Source organism: Carassius gibelio, chromosome A22, assembly GCF_023724105.1.
Source record: "Carassius gibelio isolate Cgi1373 ecotype wild population from Czech Republic chromosome A22, carGib1.2-hapl.c, whole genome shotgun sequence".
Classification (NCBI taxonomy): Eukaryota; Metazoa; Chordata; class Actinopteri; order Cypriniformes; family Cyprinidae; genus Carassius; species Carassius gibelio.
In genome coordinates, this window is record NC_068392.1 from 15,831,203 (window position 1) to 15,853,210 (window position 22,008).

Genomic DNA, 22,008 nt, shown 5'->3' on the forward strand with positions numbered 1-22,008 from the left:
CCGGTGTACGTAAATAAAAATTGCTCAATCTAAGGTAATAAAAATATAACTAATCATTAAGTTAGGTCTTCAAGCACAATTGAAAACATAGTTATGAATATTATATTGCATTTCTGTAAATAGATTGTTGTAAAATATTACACATTGCACCTTTAATTGCTAATTTTTGGTGCTCAAGAAACATTATTATCAGTGTTGAAAACAGTTGTGCTGCTTAACATTTTTGTAGATATGAAACATCATACATTACCAATCAAATGTCTAGATTAATCTCAGATTCAGCAAGGATGCATTAAACGGATTAAAATGGTGTAAAACTATTTATAATGTTACTGAAAATGTATATGGCAGATGATTACTTTTTAACTTTCTTTTCATCAAAAGAATCATGAAAAAAATGAAAATCATGAAAAATCTCAAAATAATTAAGCAGCAAATCAGCTTATTAGAATGATTTCTGATCAGTAATGAGGAAAATGTAACAATAAAAATCAGTATTGTCTGTAATAGTATTTAGCAACTGTTCTTGCTGCATTTAAAAACATCTTAAATCCAAACTTTGTAGTATTATAAAAAATGCTTGTCTTTTAAAGAAATGTATTAACTCCCATGATAATATCCCATCATGACATCAATCATACAAAAAAACAAACAAAATAAATTGTTCTAATGTCTCAGTGTTGAGTTAATGATGCTTATTGTGATGTTTTGTAGAAAGACTTCTGCATGACAAACCATAACAAAGATTTTATTACATTAGTGAAAGCCATTTGAAAACATTGAGCTTCAATCATTTTAATGAGTCACTAAACACGTTGTGCAAATGAACTGCCATTAAGGGCTTCCAAAACATAAAGCAAAAGTTCAGCTTTGCAAAATAAACAGATTTTCAGCTTTGTGCTTCCAAAAACGAAAAACGTCATCCACTTCAAAATCCACTTGAAGAATTTAGAGTCCAAAAAGCATAATTGCGTACAAGCCAAGTTAGTTATCCGACCCTCAGCGGCGGAGCCACCAACACGACTCCATCGCCTCGAACGAACAGCATGGGGATGTTACGCTTCGTCGACTGCAAAACAACAGGTCAACAACACTTCATTCATTTTGGAGTTTTGTTTTACTTGCTATTTATCACCAATATTAAACTAAATGACAATTCAAATTCTCTGAACAGACTGAAAACAGAATATGGATGATGTTTACAACAGACTGATGCAAAACCAATTAGGATTGGTCGCTTGCGTTAAAATTTAAATCGCAGTTACCTTGTAAATCTCCTCATACGTCTCTTCATCGATTTCCACAGTCGTCACGGTCTCTTCAACATCTCCGAGGATCATGTTTAAGTGCTGGTCATAGGCCTAATGCGGAATAATACAGAAAAAAAAAACAATTGTACAATATTATTACCATATTTAAATACGTTTATTTGTATTTTAATATATTTCTAAATGTAATCTTCAGCATCATTGCTCCAGTCTTCAGTGTCACATGATCTTCAGAAATCAGAATAATATGATGATTTATTATCAGTGTTGGAAAGAGTTGTGCCTCTTAATATGTATTTTATAACCTGTGATACTTTTTCAGGATTTTTTAAACGATAAAAAAAAAAAAAAAAAAATGAGATTTAAAAAAAAAAAAGATTATCTTTCGTTAACATGGTGTTGTTCGGAATGAGATCTGTTCATCAGTACAGACGGGCTGCTGAATGAATCAGTGAGTGAGTGAGTGAGAGAGAGAGAGAGAGCATGAATTTGATCTCCAAACCAAACTCCAGTGTTATTCGGCCCTGAACAGAACCACAAAACTGGATTAACTACTAAAATTATTTATCAATCATGCAATTAAAAGAAAGACAAATCCTTTCAAAATATCGACCGTGATCATGATTTGGAAATAGAGATCGGTAGACATAAAAAATCCTGGACACTGAGAAGAGCGACCGTGCAAACACTGTGAGCTGAATCAAACGGAGGATGAGAAACACTTCCTCCTGGTCTGCCCCAAATACAGCACTACAAGAGAAACATTCTTCCACAGAGCACAGTTTGAAGCTTTGAATCGTTCCTTCTCGTCTCTAAATGACTCAGAGAAACTACACTTTATATTTGGAGAGAATGAGATGGCAGTCAAACTAGCAGCTAAATATTTATTCACCATACACACTATATGAAATTGATAATTTATTGTGTTCAACTGATTTATTTGATATTCTTAATTGTATATAATATAAATAATTATTAATATTAGAAATATTATCTGCTGTTATTTTTATTGTATTGATCTATTTTTCTCTCATTCATTACTCATTTATTGTCTCCTTTTGTTTTGATGATGTAACTATATTTTATTCTGTATTTAAATGCTTTGGCAATACTGTAACTCAAATGCCATGCTAATAAAGCAATTTGAACTTGCAACAAACAAATAACACATGCAGGGCAGAATTAGGCAAATATCCTCTAATCTTAAAGATACAAAGAAAAGGCAATTAAGTTCTGGAAACATCTGAAACTCGGTGGCCCCCAATCATATCATTGCAAAGCCCTGCAATAGCAAGAGAAGAGCACAGAAAGTCTCTCACGTGCAGTCTGCCGCGCAGCTCTCTGTCGTTCCTCATCTTGACGTAGATCCGCTCATCCAGACTCAGCCGGATCAGATCCAGGGGCTCTTCTACTGTGTTACTGGTTTGTTGCTGCAAAATAATTATTATGTTCCAGTAAAACTGATGAAATTATCCATATGACCAACAAGAGCTGCTGGTTATAAACTGCCTCGACATTCTCGTGTGTTCAGTGAGACATACATAAAACGCCCGACGTCTGAGCTCCGCGGTTATCAAACTAATAAAGATATACACTCGCTTATAGAAACTAAACAGCATACCTGCTCCGCGTCGTCCGCCATCTTTCAAAGTTACCCGAAATGCTTTTCGCTTGTCTCCCAGAGATGATTGGCGAGGAAGTGTTTCCTGTCAGACCGAGCTGTTCCTCCAGGGGGCGCTGCATGGCCCGGAAACATGAGTCATTGAGAGGCATTCAGATTTTTGGACTGATTCTTTCTTACAGGACACATTTGTAAACAAAACAAAGTGTGATATTTTACATCTATAAATTTCAAGTACGGTGTAACTGATATATAAATGAAAATAAATCTTTCTAGAAACCTATCCTTAAACATCTTTAACATCCTTGTTCACAATCACAATCGTCGTTGATTGGTCCATTCCCTCCAGCGGTGAGAAAAGTAACGCTTTGACCCAATACATTTTCATGTCTAATCGCAAAGGCCCTTGGAATAATGTGCACTGATGTGGCATTGCTAACTTGGTAAATAAAAGGCGAAAAAAAAAAAAAAAAAACATACCAACAAGGCTGTGCACAGAAATTTAAGGGGTAGTGACTGAAATCACTGAGAGTGGGGCAATTATTACCCAACAGTAGCCTATATAAATATATGTATGTATGTGGGCTATGTATTTGTGTGTGTATATAAACAGATGCTGGTCATATAATTAGAATATAATAAAAAGTGAAACTTGTATATTATATTCATTAATTACACACAGACTGATATATTTCAAATGTTTATTTATTTTCATTTTGATGATTATAACTGACAACTAAGGACAATCGCAAATTCAGTATCTCAGAAAATTTGAATATTGTGAAAAGGTTCAATAGTGAAGACACCTGGTGCCAAGCTCTAATCAGCTTCTTAACTCAAAAAGCAAAGCCTTTAAATGGTCTCTCAGTCTAGTTCTAATTTCTAATTACAAATCAACCATTTGACACCCTATCCATTGATAAATGCATTAATAGAGAGGCAAAGGGAAGGAAAAGATGTGGTAGAAAAAAAAGTGTACAAACAATAGGGATAACCGTACCCTGGAGAGCATTGTGAAACAAAACCCATTCAAAAATGTGGGGGAGATTCACAAAGAGTGGACTGCAGCTGGAGTCAGTGCTTCAAGAACCACTACACACAGACGTATGCAAGACATGGGTTTCAGCTTCGCATTCCTGTGTCAAGCCACCCTCGAACAGCAGACAGCGTCAGAAGCGTCTCGCTTCAAAAAGGACTGGACTGCTGCTGAGTGATCCAAAGTTATGTTCTCTGATGAAAGTCAGTTTTGCATTTCCTTTGGATATCAGGGTCCTAGAGTCTGGAGGAAGAGAGGAGAGGCACACGATCCACGTTGCTTGAGGTCCAGTGTAAAGTTTCCAGTCAGTGATGGTTTGGGGTGCCATGTCATCTGTTGGTGTTGGTCCACTGTGTTTTCTGAGGTCAAAGGTCAACACAGCCGTATACCAGTAAGTTTTAGAGCACTTCATGCTTCCTGCTGCTGCCCAACTTTATGGAGATGCAGATTTCATTTTCCTTCAGGACTTGGCACCTGCACACAGTGCCCAAGCTACCAGTACCTGGTTTAAGGACCATGGTATCCCTGTTCTTAATTGGCCAGCAAACTCGCCTGACCTTAACCCCATACAAAATCTATGGGGTATTGTGAAGAGGAAGATGCAATATGCCAGACCCAAGAATGCAGAAGAGCTGAAGGCCACTATCAGAGCAACCTGGCCTCTCATAACACCTGAGCAGTGCCACAGACTGATTGACTCCATGCCACGCCGCATGCTGCAGTAATTTTCATACAAAGAACCAATACAACCCATAACCCAGATAGCACGGGTACGTGTGCAAAATGTCTTATAAAGATCCCTTCATCTTCATCTGTCCAAACATCTGATAGACACCTCTAAGATAAGATGTCAGTTCTACATTCATTCTTAATCTCAAACATCTTAAAGACATCTTCTAAACATCTACTTGACATCTGATACTGATTTAGACGTACTGCAGATGAGCAAACACTCTAAAAATACAATACACACAATATACAATATAAACACACAAAAAGCACAATATACAGTAAATATGCTAAACATAAATCTTATTTTTGCTCAATGCACAATTTTTTTTTAAAACAATTTAACAACTATTGAGATTAAAAAAAAAAAAAAAAAACTATAAGAAAGGGATTTATAATAACATCAAATGGAAAATCTTTACACTGTCTCGAAAAGGTTTTGTGGTCCAAGGTCTCGAAAAGACTTTGTGGTCCATTGCTTGCAACACAAGCAAGACCAGTGGAACATTTTTCTTAAGTATAAAGGCTTTACATGAGGTAAACATATTTATAGAGGTGTTAGCCACAGGTGCGCAAAGCTGTGCAGATGTAGCTTAACCAGAGAACCTATTATATAGTTGGAGGCTAACTGAAGAAAGTTTGCCCTGATTTCAATTGAATCATCTACAGTATTAAACAAAACCAAAGATCTATATTTTGGGATTGTGTTGTTTGGATTTCAGCCCGGCTATACAGACATCTGTCTGAAAAATAAATAAATAAATAAATAAATCATCAGGCAGAAATCAAATATGCCCAAATCTGTTAAAATCTCAGCAGCTCAACACCATGTGAGCACATCTATGAAATAAAACACACACAAAGCAAATTGCATTATAATTGCATCATAAAACTTCATAAATGTATTCATTAACAAAAGCACATCAAATACAATTTTTATATATATTTATGAAGTACTCCGAGAAGAAGCTGCATGAACTTGTTAAAATACTTCGGCATGACTTTCAAACTTCCCCACAAGAGGAAGTTACAGGAGGTTTGCTCTGACCACATATATATTTGTTCAAAACCCAACCAATGACATACATATATATATATATAAATAATCTTCAGAAATGTAAAATGTGAAATTTAAAAAAGTATAAAAGTAAACAAAAGTAATCTATGAGTAGAACTAAACTCAGAGCTGACAGTCGAGTGAAAAAATGAAAAACACTGTGCAGAAGAGACTTTTTAACATTTACAAAAATATTATAAACCGATCAACATTACAAAATATTTTTAGTACATACTGTACACCTGTGATTTCCAGCTGTGCATTACATTTTATGAAACAAAATATTAGCAGAAAACTGACTTGTAATTATCAGCGTTATCTTTAGAAATGCTGATGGTTCAAGATTAAGGATTATTCATTGTGTGAAGTTTCATGAAACTTCTTAAGAAGCTGCTTCAGCTCCAAGAAACCTCAAAACCCTGTGGTTTACATGCAACTCACTGCTAAAGCAAGAGCTGTGAAAGCAAGATCTCCATTCAAAACTGGGACATTTCAACAGACAAGAGCATTATATATATATATATATATATATATATATATATATATATATATATATATATATATATATATATATATATATATATATATATATATATATATATATATATCACAGAATTATATCTGCTTATTTAAAAACAAAACAATTCATATAGTAGCAAACATACATTAGACATAAAAAAAAATAAATAAAAAAAAATAAAAACACCAACATATAAAATACTCTTGTTTTCACAGCACAACTCAGCTTCACAGTTAAACCACACGTCAAAAAAAAACACCTTTTAACTTCATAACTGAGATACTCTGGTGAACACTTCCTCTTGTGACAAATATCCCCAGTGTCCACTACATTTAGCGTTTTTTTGAACAATAAAACTTCATATAAATATTAAACAACAGCAGTCAAAAATTATATATATATATATATATATATATATATATATATATATATATATATATATATATATATATTAGACATACACACACACACGTTTACCATTTTAAACATTGTAGAATACATGTCAATCTATGAGACCCCACAAATGTAAGTACACAAATGTTAAATGAACTTTAATATATATCTGTATATTTACATTATATTTATATTGCATGTTACTTCATAATTTTTACTGGTTGGAGAAGAGAGTAGATGGCCTGCTCCGGGCAAGACCTGTTTTCTCGGGGGTGCGTGGAGAAATCAACCGTAGCATACTGAAAAATTAAGATATTAGCAATGAATGTAAGGAATAATGTACAGTCAGGCATTATCAGAAAAGAAATGCTCACAGTGGGATCTGGAACCTAACTTTAACGTTAGGAACAGGTTTATTTAGCTATAAATCAGAATGTCTTACCAAATACTTTACTAAATGGACATCAAATATGGATTTGACCTATGACTATCTGACAAAGAGGGTACCAAGTTATATGAGAGACATGAAACTAGCACCAGAGTTATTTTATTATCTTTAAGATACTATTGTAGCTTTTATTAATTTATTTTTATTAATTTATTTTATTAATCGTCATTTATTTTGGATTAATGGTTCGTAATTTCGTGGTGTTTGTTATTTTTATGTTTTTTTTTAATACGTCTATAGTTTTTATTCATTTTTATTTTAGTTTGACTTATTACATCACGTTAAATGAAAAGAAAATGGAAAATATTTGCTTGACGTATGTATTTATTCCAGTTAATGTTGTAACACAATGGTTTTAAATGTATGATTTTAGTTTTTGTTTTCTGTAATAACTCTGAATGGTGCAATGTACAACAGTCACGTGTATTTTAGCGGTCATTACTTACTATTATGTGACTACAGAATGTCACAACTGCCTAATGAGTATTGCATAAAGACTCATAAGACATGTCATGTGTTAATGTTTTTTTTTTAAGTGCAATAATAGTGTAATAGTTTAGCACAATTCATATTATTATCATATTGTTTGAAAAGGCTAATTAAGCGGATTAAAAACTATTAGTCTTACCATTGAATCGGTAGAGTACTGAGCTACTGTGGTACTTTGGGGGTTCTCTGAATTATTTTTAAATCTTCTTGCCTGAAGATATTTCTTTCCCAAACCTGAAATGAAAGTAAATGACACATAACTGTATCATAACAACATGTGACTGTTAAAAAAAATGACAACAACAACAAAATAAGGAAGGATATTGTTCAAATGAGCACATTTAAACAGATCTAGAGTATGCCTACGTGTATAGCAAGTTTAATGAGACCTTAATCTAAACACAGATAAAAAAAAAACAAACCTATCAATGCCGTGATCAGAAGCACATTCAGCAGGAGAGAAGTGATGGTCAGGATTCTCCATGGTGTCTCCTGTTCTAGAGCATCATTTGATCATGTAATGAATAGATTTTTAATTCAATTATTCTTTTTCAAATGAATAGTTATGTGTATATATATATATATATATATATAGAGAGAGAGAGAGAGAGAGAGAGAGAGAGAGAGAGAGAGAAAACAACTCACCGCTGATGTTGATTTTGGTGCCGTTGCTGAATTTTTGTGGTTCACTAGTTTTCACACAATAATAAACTCCTAATTCATCAGCGGTGATATTTCTGATGAACAGACTACTGTTAGTTTTCACTGAGTATATGAGTTTGAATATTATGTTTTCATATTGAGCTGCTCCTTCTATGCTACTGAAAGTGCGTAAGATCAACTCTGGAGGATCCGGTGATTTCTGTCTGAACCAGTAAATCTCCTCTATATCAAGATCACAGCTTATAATCACATCAGCTCCTAAAGTTACTGCTGTGTTTGTTAAACTCTCTGTGACTTGAGACCACATGAACAGACCTATGAGTAAAAGAAAATACATATTTATTAAGACTTTAAATAATAATAATAATAATAATAATAATAATAATAATAATAATAACAACATTTAATAATCAAATATGATGTGATAAACTCACAGATCTGAAGCTGGATGATCTTCATCGTGTGATCCAGATGAATATCTTCTGTAACTGTGATCATTCAATATCTCTTACTGTGAGCGGAAACATCACTGAGCTTTAGATGAAACCTCGACCACACACACCAGAGGGGAAGTCAGAGATGAACATGCTCACACAGCACTTTATTTATTCATCCCTTTTTCTAGTTAAATGCCATATCGGGGCAGAGCCAGAGCCAGCTGTACTTTAAAGATATCAAAATGTCCTTTGTACAACTATGAACTGCCTTTTTTTTTTTCTTTACAAAAGAAAAATAATGAAAACATTTTTTGACTGATAATAAAGGATCATTAAAGAGCCACACAGATGGGAAATCAAAAATTACCTGTATTACAGTGTATTATGTAGCTGTCCATCAGTGTAAACAATGTGCAAAGTAATTAAACCAAAAAGTACACGATTTATAAAGTTATTGTCTTCTAAAGTAAGGAGTCGACTCTGAATCGCTGAAACGAGTCGTTATAGATTTCAGATCTTTTGCCCATATCTATGTACGTCACTAGGAACACTTTGCATGATAATCTCCGCCTACCGTGTTGGGAGAAACGGAACTCTGACCTGCCCCACCCCCCCACACAGACACTCTGGTTGGTGTGATAGCATCATGTCGAGGAGACAGTGTGTTTTTAATCGTAAAGGCAAGTTTGTTTTATTTTCACTGCCAAAGAATGAAAATCAGAAGAACCAATGGCTAAAATTCATTTTTACCACAATAACAGAGCAGTACAACAAATCCCTTTTGTTGTGTTCACAACATTTCACTGATGACTGCTTTTCTAATCGCGGTGAGTACAAGGCGGGATTTTCAAAGCGTTTGGCCATAAAAGAGGGTTCATTACCAACTTTATTTAGACCAACAAGCATCTCCGAATCACAACGCGAAGTATGATTATCAAGTTATGTGTTTGTTTTCTCCCTAGCGTCTTATCAGTATGTGTGCTGTCTGCAGCCTTTCTCTGTGCTGATCTTCATTTACAAACACATCATTAAAATGAAGTGTAACAAGTGCTGCTAACAGATATTCTGTGATAAAGTAATCCATATGAAAACAATGCGATGTCCGTTTTTCACATCTCCCTTCATTATATCTAATGTGACCGCGCCCCCGCGCTGAACGCGCTATTCAGATTCAAACTGAAGCGTGCGGCTTGAATAGGCCCACACAAGAAACAAGAAAAAGCAGCGAGACTGTTTTTTGTTTTACTGTTTGCTTCGCGATGAGAGGAATTCACCTCAAAAAGATGCTAACGCATTATTTACCATGAAGTTGTGTGCGGAACAACGAATCAAAACTGACTATGTTAGTTGACCAATCAGAACACAGTATGCTACCGAAAGGTGGGGTTTAAGGAAACTGAATCTTTTGAACAGCTTCGCGCGAACCGTTTGGGGATCTCTGAGAATTGAGGTAATTTTAAAATGATATTTTGACTAAATGGCAATGTTTTTTTAACCTTGGATGGATTTAAACCTAATGTACAGGACTTATAAAAAGTGATAGGAAGCTTAGAATTTTCATCTTATCTGGCTCTTTAAACATGTATGGATCCATTGTTCCTACTATTTGGGGTTTTCTCAAAAACTTTACAAACTTTCTATGATCCTTTTTAGAATGACAAAATCATTTGTGTAAAACACTATAGTGTTAAACTACAAGAGTAACAAACAACCACACAAAGAGCCTTTTGTTTTCCAGGTATTTTAATGATCTGTAAAACACCAACTCATTTTTTTGAATGGAATGATATTGCGGTGGAATCTGTACTTTATATTACAGCCAAAATCACAATATCATTGAGCGCATATTCATATCAGGGGTTGTGAGAAAATCTCTATCTTTGCTGTTTGGGGAAGCCACCAGCAGGTGCTCTCCAAAATCTGTAATTACAGAACATTATAAAATTATGATGAAGCTTACATACTGTAACTAATATACATTGCACCCAGTATAGATGGTTTCAACGGCAACAACATAAACAAACGTTACTGTGCATGCCCGCTTTTGTGGACCTAACTTAACTTCCGGTAGACTTCCAAATAGAATCAATAACAACAGCCAAGTCCCTCTAGAGTAGATGTTTTTTGATAACAAACAAAATATGTTTTCTGTGTGGATCAGGCGGACTTAATGAAAATGCAAATTCATTCTTTGCCAGTAGGAGATGTTTTAAAGCATAGACATAAAGCGCGAGAAATAGAGGTTCCCTGAGAGGCGGTAGCTCAACATTACGTCAGCTAAGACGTATATGGGAACTCTTCCCTTCTCCACTTTCACTGAAATCTTATTGGCTAACGCCAGCTGGGGACAGCTGGCCAATTGACGCGTCGCATGCAAATACTGAGGGGTCAGCGAGCAGTATAAAATGCATGGGCGCAAAAATTCCATCAGAATCTCTTTCTTCACGCTAGAAGTCTTATCTAAGTCATCGTGGAAGTTGCAATAGAGGACTACTCACCCTGTTTTCCCTCTCCGCATCCGATGGCTGCTAATGCTAAATTCTGACCTTCACCAGTTCTGTGTGACCTGCCTGGGATTCTCACACGGACCACACGTGCGCCCACTGTTCCGAGCTGCCAGTGCGCGCCCTCAGAGCCAGAGTGGCACGGAAAACAGTGGGAAAGAGGCCCCGCCCGAAGACGTGTTTTACGTCGGCGTGGTGGACAATAGCTTCTGCCCTGCGAACTTCGTCCTCTTCGGAGCTGGCGAGGAAAACGACTCCATGTTGCTTTCGACGTCAGAAAAGGTTGGGGAAAAAGACCTCCCAGACCAAGAGGGCCCTGCAGACCTCCAGGAGGAGCTCATCAGGGTCTTCAGAAAGGCCGTCACGGAGCTGGGTCTCACTTACAACACACCTGACGAGCCTGTGAAAGGTAACTGGATTCGTGGCTCCTCCAGTCGAGCTGCTACCAGACGGCATTGAGGCATGCAAGAGCTCTTGGTGAAGTCGTGGGCTGCACCCCAATTGGCGCGCACCCACTCTGCTACGCAGGCCATGAAAACACAAATCCCCCCCGTCGAGGAGACTGTTACCGCACACCTGTGCCCGTCTCCCTCTGCATTTGGTTCGGACCACAGCCTGCCTTCCAAGCCGTGCAGTTTACGGCCCTTAGACGGACAAAGCCTATACTTCTGAGGGAAGGCAGCTTCTGCTCTTCATGCCAGGGCTACTCAAGGTGTTTCAGGCAGACGGCAGCACAGTAGCGCTGACGTCATCAGGGATCTGGGCACGGCAACTGATCTCGCGCTGATGGCTACTAGCGCTCTACTCCGCCATTTCATGGGGCTCATGGTCATCCTTACAGGCACCTATGGCTTACCCTAGCTGTCCTGGAAGACGCGGACCGTAGGACGCTCCTAAACGTTCCAGTTGCTCCCTCCGGCCTCTTTGGTGACTTCATGGAGCTTTTCTCAGAGACGCGGAAAGCGCGCCAAGGCGATGAGCCGCGTGATGACCCGTCGCTCACTCCAGCCTTCATCTGCGAGGTTTTGCTCTTACGCACCTCGTCAGGCTCTAAGACCAGCTAAATAGCCCGCCGTGGCACCCCGCTCTGAACCGGACGCTCGTTTCGACCGAAACAAGCAGTGGTAAGAGCCTGAGAGGAAACGTCAGGGTCAGTTGAGGACCCCACGCCGCGAGAGAGCCAGCGCGCCATCGAGCCGCCTCCCTGACGGTGAAAGAGTGAGTGCCCGGGAGGCCCCGCCCCCAAGCGCCATGTTCAAATGCATCATGTCCCCCATTTCCTTCGGGCGACGATTGCTATGTGTGTTTAAATGCTGTTTGTGTGAGTTCCACAATAAAAGCATGTATACAATAAAGAAAAGAGCTTTACTTCCTCTTACACTCAACACTGTGTCACTGTCTCAGAACAGTGCAGAGCCACAACCTATGATTATAATGGCCTCGCGAGGGAGCGAGAGTGCCAACACCATACGAGCCCATCTCTCTCTAGAGCATTTCATCGACTCTGCGCTGTTTCAGACCGGGCAGGTCGTTTTCACTGAGGGAATTTCAGAGGCTTCTGGGATTGATGGCGGCGGCTTCTTCAGTGTGCCATCTGGGTCTGCTACATTGCGGCCGCTACATTTTTGGCTGTAACTCAAGTTCCGCCGAGGTCGTGGTCTTCGGTCCACAAGTACATACGGTCATTCACAGTTGCGTCAGCACTCTGAGACCGAGGAACAGCCCGGATATGTTCAGCTCAGGAGTTCTTTTCTCTACGAACGCATCTACTTCAGGCTGGGGAGCAGAGCGTGGTTGGAGTGTGGTTGGAGTCACAGAGAAGGTGGCACATAAACCGTTTGGAATTGGAAGCGGTACATGTCCTTATCCCTGCACGCCTTTCGGTCGAAATTGGAGCGGCAACATGTACTGATTCTAACTGACAACACGTCTGTGGTCTCGAACATAAATCGCCAGGGCGGCGTGCGCTCCAGAGCTCTGTTCAGACAGGCAGCGAGTCTCCTGTTGTGGGCAGACCGACACTTAATTTCCATAAGAGCGTCGCACTTTGAACCATGGAGTGAGCATGCTTTCGAGGAACGGGATTCCTCAAGAAGATGGAGGCTTCAACCAGGATCAGATGTAATGATTTGGGAGGGAGGAAGTGGATTTGTTTGTCACGAGCGAGAACACACACTGTAAGACGTTCTTCTCGCTATCTCACTCCCCCCTGCCGGGAGATGCTCTGACATCGCGTTGGCCGGAAGCCAGGCTTACACGTTCCCTCCGTTGAAGATTCTGCCTGTGTTGTGCAAAATCAGGGAGGAGAGAGCGGCAGTTTTACTTGTGGCCCTGAACTGGCCGATTCAGCCCTGGTTCGCGGACCTGAGAGAGTTAGTGATGGCTCCCCCATGGCGAATCCCCCTCAGACAGGACCTGCTGTCTCAGGCGATTGACACAATATAGCACCCCAGCCCCAAACTGTGGAACCTTCATGTGTGGCCGCTGCGGGGACCCTAACAAGCGGGACGTTCTGCACTCTCGAGTGCTGAACACACTTACTGAGACGCGAGCACCATTAAATAGAAATAAATAGAAGACTAGCGTTCAGTCGTGATTCAGACGTAATTTTCGCGCCCATGCATTTTATACTGCTCGCTGACCCGTCAGTATTTGCATGCTTTGCATCAATTGGCCAGCTGTACCCAGCTGGCGTTAGCCAATAAGATTTCAGTGAAAGTGGAGAAGGGAAGAGTTCCCATATACGTCTTAGCTGACGTAATGTCTCGTTCCCGCCTCTCAGGGAACCGAGGTTACGATAGTAACCGGAGACGTTTCTCCAGTAACAGTGTAAATAAAGCAGAGCTGGTACGCTCACACGCGGCATAGGCATATAACATGCAAGTCATCCTTCAGAAATACAGCGATATAAAAACACCTGTGCCTCGTTTTGTGTTTAAACATATAAATGTAAGGAATTATTATTATTAAACGTGCAGTATGTAACGTTACTCATGTTTATTCAATGAAGCCTTTTTGAAAATCGATCAGTTTTAAAATTGTGGCGAGTCTCCAAAAATAAATAAATGTATGGGAAACACATCCCACAGCACAACCACCTGAGCCCAACTTCAGTCTACTCATCACATTGACTTCTTTAACTGCATTTGTAGAAGGCACTGCAGCCAGACCGATATACACAACACAGACCGGAAGTTAACTTGGGTCCAGGCGCGTGCGCCCGGTGAAACCGTCTAAGAATAAAAATTTTTTGTAGATATCTAAAACTACTTGTCTTGTCAACTGTAGACCCTATAAATTTTATTTGACCTGTCCGCATCATCTGGATTTCATTCTGTTTGTAGACCTACTGTATTATTTGCTAGTGTGTAAAACTTCACATTGAATGCCATTATGAACGTGAACATTGTATGTTGACAATAATGAAGGTGATGCAAAAGCAACTCCACAAAACAACCTCTGCTCAGTATTTCTCCCTAAAAAATATTTTGGTTGCCAGTCAAATTTTCTGCAGGTAATCAGTGAGAAAACCCTCTGAATGAATACAAAAATCACAACTTTAAATACATATATAGTACAGTGCAAAAGTCTTAAACCACTAGTATCTACACCAACAAAACTGGTTTTAAGTTTATTATATCTTTTGCTGCAGTGTGCCAGTAATAAATATAGGTTTACATTTCCAAACGTTATTTTTGCTGTTAATTGTAATAATCCAGTGAGATTTTTATTTACACGAGGAGTCTTACAGCAGCCAGAGCTCCACACAGAGATCTGATCTGATCATTATCCAGTCTGTCTAAGATTACATGAAGAAACAGAAGAAACTGAGACAAAGTACTGCAGCTTGCAGGTTTCTTAAAGCATTTTGGAGACATTTGCCACAGTTCTTTTGGATTGTAAGAAAAATATAATATTTAAAGGGGGGGTGAAATGCTCGTTTTCACTCAATATCCTGTTAATCTTGAGTACATATAGAGTAGTACTGCATCCTTCATAAATCCAAAAAGTCTTTAGTTTTATTATATTCATAAGAGAAATATAGTCTGTACCGATTTTTCCCGGAAAAACACGACCGACTGGAGGCGTGACGTGTGGGCGGAGCTTAAGAATCACGAGCGCGAATAGGCTTTTGCGTTGAGAGCATGTGGAAGCTGTGACATTACCGTGAGGGAAAACCCATCCTCCAAAACAAACCATGGCTTACAGTCAGATTCAGCCGTTTATTTATGATCCAGAATCAGATCCAGAGGCTGAAACTGAACGAAAGCAGCAGCAGCAACGACTCGCTCAGAGCGGGGCTCGAACCGGGGTCTCTGGCATGGGAGGGGACGCACTAACAAGGAGGCAGAGATATTTGAAGCAGTTTTACTCACCGCCTGCGGTTCCAACACACGATCGTGACCCTTTTTCCTTGGGATTGCATCATCCTTAAGAAATAAACGATACGCAAATCCGTCGTCAAACTGGGCCTTGTGAACAAGCATCTTCGAAATGCAGGGAACAAACAAAAACACTTGCACAACTCCATTGATGCTCTGTAAAAATAAACTCCATCCACTGGTCCCTTAATGCTGTTTTTTTTTTTTTTTTTGGTAATCTGTGCAGGGTTGTCTTGCCCTGGCAACCAAAAACACACTTTTTTTGTGACTTTTCGCTACGCTCTCGATCTGATCAGTGAATCGCTCTGATCAGTGAACTGTCTGTTCTGCTCAGCCTCGCTATACGGGAGCGCGCGCTCTTCTGGCAGAAGTGCGTCAGGACCCATATAAGGAAATTCCGCTCCATCTACCGTCACACAGAGCCATACTCGAAAAAAACTTTCCGAAACTTGTGACAAACCGGAAGTAGTATATTGGGAACAAAAATTCTCCTTCAAATGTACAACTTAATTTTTGAAACTTTGTCCATGTTTAGCATGGGAATCCAACTCTTTAACAGTGTAAAAAACTTAGTATGCATGAAATAGCATTTCACCCCCCCTTTAAGCAAGCACTTAAATAATTGACTGAGATGTAGAATAAAACCTGCAGTATCAAGTGGCACAAGCAAAGCCAGCTAGTCATGGTCACTAAATACTACCAGATGTAACAGGCACTGGAAGGAAAACTCAGATAAGGTGCAAAGCAAGTCCCAGTAGAGCAGTTAGGAAAGTCATAATCTTCAATGACTTTGTTTCGAAGCATGAGTTTTTTTGCTGTTCATATGGTTTCTCAGGCTTTTCTTTTGGTTTTTCAGGCTTTTCTGTTGGTCTTTCAGGCTTTTCTGTTGGTTTTACAGGCTTTTCGGTTGGTTGTTCAGGCTTTTCTGTAAGAAAAAAAAGGTACAATGTAGAGAGAACCAATTCTGTAAATTTATCAGTGTGGTATAGATATGAAATGATACTATTACTGTGCTATGCAATTAAAAAAATTTAATTTATTAAATGTACTTAGTATTCCATGTACCTCTGACAAAAAGCTGCATCTTCTTTTCCTCATTTGACTCTTGTAAAAAACAAGTGTAGTTTCCCGCATGAGCCAACTTCAGATCTTTCAGCTCAATTGAGTAGTTTCCTTTTGCATATTCTGAAGGAAAACTTTCTGCTCGATTCTTGAACATTTCATCCTGCTTTTCCATTATGGGTTTGCCATTTATAATATCTAACACTCTCATGCTTACATTGAGTCGCCAAAATACATTAGTACTTGGCTGTTGATTCTCATATATGCATGGCAAGGTGACAGAGTCTCCCACAACACGATCAAATTTATTTGCAGCATTCTGCAGAGACACTGGGGGGGGGGATTATTTTAGGAAATAAACAATGACAAAAACCACATCAAACCAAATACATCAAGAGAAACCAAGTATCTTAACTTGAGATCTGTGCCTACTAACCTTTGCATGTCAGGTGTAGAAGTAAATAAACGACCCAGCATCTGCACAAATGAGCAAAAGCAAAGTTAATATTGGCATTTGATAAACACGGTCTACTGCATTTCTCATCTATATCCATGAACTAGGAATATTCCTAAACACTAGAGGTTGACTGATGTATCGGTTGTATCGGAATAATTAGCACTGTTTGTTGAATCTTTTGTTGGCAAAAACCCATGCAATAGTTTTTTACTGGGTAGCGTCCATTAGGGCTGAACGATATATCGTTATCGTATCTATATCTAGATATGAACTTTCAAGATATTACTATCGAAAAAAGCAACAATATAGACGATATAGATTTCCCCTCTCCGCGCAAACAACAGTTTTACGAGTGCCCTTGATTACACCGCTAAAGCCAGCGCGCGCACACTACCAGGGACGTGGGAACTATATTGTGTGAGGGGGGGCGGCGTTTCCATGGTGACGCGTCATTGCTTGTCACATGACACACCGCAGCAGCAACAGCGCTGAATGAATGATGATCTGCTTTTATGTAATTTTTCCTTTTTATTCAGAATATTCACAAATGAAATATCTGATATTCCAATTGTCAAATACATGCAAGTGTAAGTATATTGTTGTTTAAACACCTTTATAATGATCGCGTTATTGAGCTGTATGCGGGAGATAATGCGGCCGGTGGCAGTGCAGAATCTGACTTGGTGCCAAAACATAAATCATATTCCATAATTTGGAAGTATTTTGGATTCCACTGTCCATTGTTATTTTTAACCGAAAAGAATGCAACAAGCTTGTAATCACAACGTAAATTGCAAATATAAAGTTTCTGATAGACCGTGAAGACGGCAGAGAAGTGCTTGCACAACATTGTGGAGTGCAATGTTTTTTTTTTACTTTGTGGTTTATAATATTGAGTCATATGGGATGCGCTAACACACTTCCCTCTCACATTATACAGCTTTACAAATCTATCGCTTTTGACACACAATATTACAATATCACACTAGTCAAACGAACCAGGCTTTGGGGGTCAAACAAGCTCCGGCACAGTTAAGATTGCCTAGTGTGAGCACACCCTAATTATTATCCCGCACAGACAAGTTTATACCCACACACCAAGTGTTGTCCTGTGCTGCATACTGCTGCTATGGGCCCAGTGATCGTGCAAGTCTCTAATATGAATATGCCTGTTATAATGTTATGATCGAGGGTCTGGACTATGAGCAATACTTGTTTTTCTAAAACAAACTATAAAATATTTTCTATGAAAATGTTTATTTCCTGACAGTGACAAATAGCTTGTTTTATCTTTAAATAACATAAATATTATAAGTTAAGATTTACAAGAATTAATTTAACTGCTACTATGTAAAATGAATACTGCAGTAAAGAGCACCTTATTTGTTTAAAAAGTGTTTGCAAACCAAATGTTATTGCACTTTTGTTCATATAGCAGTACTTTTAAATGAAAAAGTGCACAATACACTACTTTTGAATGCATTATTAGTTTTGTGCATAACACTGCGATTAATCACAGTAATACTATAATACTAATATTTATTTAAAAAGTATTAGAGTACTTTTTTTATAGTAAAGCACTATTTTTGTTTTTGTTCATTATCCATTAAAAAATATTGGTTGATTAATCGGTTATCAGCCAGTGTTGTCTGACTTAGCTATCGGTATCAGTAAAGTTGACTATTGGTCAACCTCTAAAAGACTGTTTTCTATGCTTAAGACAAATATTTAAGCTTTTACTAACAAATATGATTAGAGGAATGCACAACTTCAAAGCCGTAAGTCATCATTGTGGTGAAGATAATATTACACACAAACACACAGTGTGCTCCAGAAATATTGGCACCCTTGGTAAATATAAGCAAAACTGTGGAAAATGCTGTGGAAATTTTTTTTTTGTGCTAATTATATTGGTCAATCTAGCAAAAAATTTACAATTAAAAACCAGCTCATCGTACAACCATAAAAAAATCAAAAAAAAAAAATCAATTACATTCAGTCAGTGTGAGTAACTCTTCAACTTACTCTTAATCAGTTACTTATTGTGGTGTCAGATGTTATTGTGGCCTCCATCAGTTCATCTAAAATGTGATAACACGGTTATTAATTTTTCATTTTGTAGTCTGGGTGTGCCGACTTTTTATTCTCCCTGTTTTCATAGTCATAGCTATTCATTGTTAAAGGGAGAAGGTGAAGTGACATTCTTAAATGTAAAAATAGATTTAAAAGAGGTGAACTAATTTCAATACAGAAACCATAGGATGTTACGCATACGTGACTGAACGAATCACTCCCCGAGATGACTCATTCGTTCAAAGTCACTTTAAAGATTTGTTCAAAATGACCCAACACTAATGTTGAGCTCTGTAAAGCCACAGCTGACACCCACAGTCTAATAGATTACCCCTTAGATTCAATATGAAACTCTTAGTTAAGGAAAATAGTGGTCATAATCATGCTGAGGCCGTGTAGTTGCAAAAGTTTAAAATAAATGGCAACTCACACATATGATCCGCTCTGTGCGATCACGTCTCTGGACCGGAGCATAAAGCCGCCTTTCCACTGCACACGACATTTGGAAATGACCGTCGCATTTCTCCCTCTAGCGGCAGTCGCTCAGAACTTTCTAACTGGTCGTGCAGCAACCATATCCTCGACATATTCACCATGGTAAAATGAATATTTTTTATGAATATAATTAATGTATGAATGCATTGTCACAAATCAGATGAAAATTATTCTTTAAAAGAATAATTTTAAAGTGAACAAAACATTGGTAATTCTGATCCCGCAATAGTTTTGATTAGAATACATCACATCCGGTCGGGCGGTCGCATACACTATACGCATACACCGCAGAAGTTCAAATATTTCAACGGATCAGACTTAAATCCGCTGCAGGGTTCACATAAAACCAGACTTCATTTGCACCAATCAAAAGCATATTTAGACTGTCTGAATCATTTCCTATCACCTGCTCTGTGCACTACAAGGAATTCACTGTATACAGGAAATACTACAACGTGAACATTATCTCAGCCGGCGCTTCAGAGGCGGGCACTTCGGATTCTAGAGAGCATTTGATTGGTCAGAAGATTTGATGAGAAGATGATGTATGACGTGCCATCAAATAAATATTAGGCTTGTTTGAGATGAGCAAAATCTGCGCCGAACCGAAAAAAACTCTCGTGATGGCGAGGCGGCTGTGTCGGATTGAGCAGTCGAGCGCAGTTGCTCTCCACCGACTGCGCAGATCAAAAGCATGATGGGAAATGACTGACTGATGACACAGCTTCATGCTCATTGGCTGAGAAGGTCAACTGATACATTTTCTCTTAATTTTAAGAATTATATTACCCATTTATTTATTTATATTGACATGCAAACTAAACAAAAACAAAGCACGCCGAATGAAGTTCAGAATTAGGATATACGTTTATTTAATTAAATTTTCCTCTTAATTAGAATTCTTCCTTGTTGTAATTTTCACTTTATTCTGTTGTATGTTTGTGTGAATTAATAAATCAATCCATTAAAAATATACATGCACGCATACATATCTAAAGGGACTGTTTAGTCATTATGCCTCATCTTTGTGTGGTTTCATCAGAGAAGTGTCAGGGTCTGGCTTAAAACAAGGGAAGACATGCTGAAGAATGTTTGCTCCAAAACAGCTTTGTGAATTGCATAGTATGGAAAAAAACTATGGATGTGAAATGGTGGAAGAAACCTGCTTGTTTGCAAACATTCTTCTAAATTTCCTCCAATTGTGTTCAGCAGAACAAAGGAATTGATGCACATGATGACAAAACAGTGCTATTTCGATTACATCCACTTCGTCTGCGATAAAAAACGCGATCTCCTCCATTGCTGACGTTTGCAGGCGACAAAACAGCGAGATTCAGGAAGTGTTTGACATCAAAGCAGGGGGGCAGAGTTTCATGGGGGGCCAGAGATGAATTGCAAACTTCTTCTAAATAAGAATTTGTCACTGTTTTGAAGCACACATAGATAACCTTAAAGAACCACACAGATGGGAAATCAAAAATTACCTGTATTACAGTGTATGATGTAGCTGTCCATCAGTGTAAACAATGTGCAAAGTAATTAAACCAAAAAGTACACGATTTATAAAGTTATTGGCTTCTAAAGTAAGGAGTCGACTCTGAATCGCTGAAACGAGTCGTTATAGATTTCAAATCTTTTGCCCATCTCTATGTACGTCACTAGGAGCACTTTGCATAATAATCTCCGCCTACCGTCTTGGGAGAAACAAAACTCTGACCTGCCCCACCTCCACACACACACACACACACACACACACACACACACACACAGACGCTCTGGTTGGTGTGATAGCATCATGTCAAGGAGACAGTGTGTTTTTTGTGAAGGCAAGTTTGTTTTATTTTCACTGCCAAAGAATGAAGATCAGAAGAACCAATGGCTAAAATTAATTTTTACCACAATAACAGAGCAGTACAACAAATCCATTTTGTATGTGTGCTGTCTGCATCCTTAGTCTGCGCTGATCTTCATTTACAAACACGTCATTAAAATGAAGTGTAACTCCGTAAATACTCAACGAAGAGACATGAGAGAGATATCTATAGAAAGCTTGACATGTCTACTTTAAAACTAAATAAGTGATGCCGAAAATATCACAGATATTCTGTGATAAAGTAATCCATATGAAAAAACGCAATGTCCGTTTTTCACGTCTCCCTTCGTTATATCTAATGTGACCACGCCCCCGCACTGAACGTGCTATTCAGATTCAAACTGAAGCGCGCGGCTTGAATACACCCACACAGAAGAAAAAGCAGCGAGACTATTCAAGTTTTTTATTTTACTGTTTGTTTCGCGATGAGAGGAATAAGACCTAATTCTCCCCAAAAAGATGCTAACGCATTATTTACCGTGAAGTTGAGTGTGGAACAAC

The 22,008-nt window shown here is 38.4% G+C and overlaps 2 protein-coding genes across 4 annotated transcripts; both read right to left on the reverse strand.

Annotated features, from left to right (window-relative positions):
• Positions 1-732: 732 nt before the first annotated feature.
• On the reverse strand, positions 733-3,011 carry lsm3 (LSM3 homolog, U6 small nuclear RNA and mRNA degradation associated). Its single transcript, XM_052538454.1, has 4 exons — positions 2,890-3,011; positions 2,588-2,698; positions 1,266-1,361; positions 733-1,069 (listed from the first exon to the last, which is right to left on the reverse strand). The coding sequence occupies exons 1-4, from the start codon at positions 2,908-2,910 to the stop codon at positions 989-991; spliced, it is 309 nt and encodes a 102-aa protein (XP_052394414.1). The 5' UTR covers positions 2,911-3,011; the 3' UTR covers positions 733-988.
• Positions 3,012-3,578: 567 nt separating this feature from the next.
• LOC127942620 (uncharacterized) lies at positions 3,579-21,370 on the reverse strand. 3 transcript variants are annotated; one of them, XR_008149350.1, is made up of 6 exons: positions 11,735-16,277; positions 8,659-11,239; positions 8,207-8,539; positions 7,984-8,058; positions 7,701-7,795; positions 3,579-6,923 (listed from the first exon to the last, which is right to left on the reverse strand). XR_008149350.1 is itself a non-coding variant. In XM_052538453.1 (6 exons), the coding sequence occupies exons 2-6, from the start codon at positions 8,720-8,722 to the stop codon at positions 6,825-6,827; spliced, it is 666 nt and encodes a 221-aa protein (XP_052394413.1). In that variant the 5' UTR covers positions 8,723-9,028; positions 21,119-21,370; the 3' UTR covers positions 3,579-6,824. The 3 variants fall into 3 exon arrangements, 1 of the variants encoding a protein (XP_052394413.1); XM_052538453.1 differs by lacking the exon at positions 11,735-16,277 and adding an exon at positions 21,119-21,370 and having other exon boundaries at positions 8,659-9,028; XR_008149351.1 differs by having other exon boundaries at positions 7,984-8,053; positions 8,659-16,277.
• Between the last annotated feature and the right edge of the window lie 638 nt (positions 21,371-22,008).

Coding starts and splice junctions, on each gene's coding strand:
- lsm3 (XM_052538454.1), bottom strand. CDS start 2,910: ATGGCGGACGACGCGGAGCAG. Junction 1,362..2,587: donor AGCTGCGCGGCAGACTGCAC/GTGAGAGACTTT, acceptor ATTCCGCATTAG/GCCTATGACCAGCACTTAAA. Junction 1,070..1,265: donor CGTATGAGGAGATTTACAAG/GTAACTGCGATT, acceptor GTTGTTTTGCAG/TCGACGAAGCGTAACATCCC.
- LOC127942620 (XM_052538453.1), bottom strand. CDS start 8,722: ATGATCACAGTTACAGAAGATATTCATCTGGATCACACGATGAAGATC. Junction 8,540..8,658: donor GATCATCCAGCTTCAGATCT/GTGAGTTTATCA, acceptor TTTTACTCATAG/GTCTGTTCATGTGGTCTCAA. Junction 7,796..7,983: donor TCTGATCACGGCATTGATAG/GTTTGTTTTTTT, acceptor CTTTCATTTCAG/GTTTGGGAAAGAAATATCTT.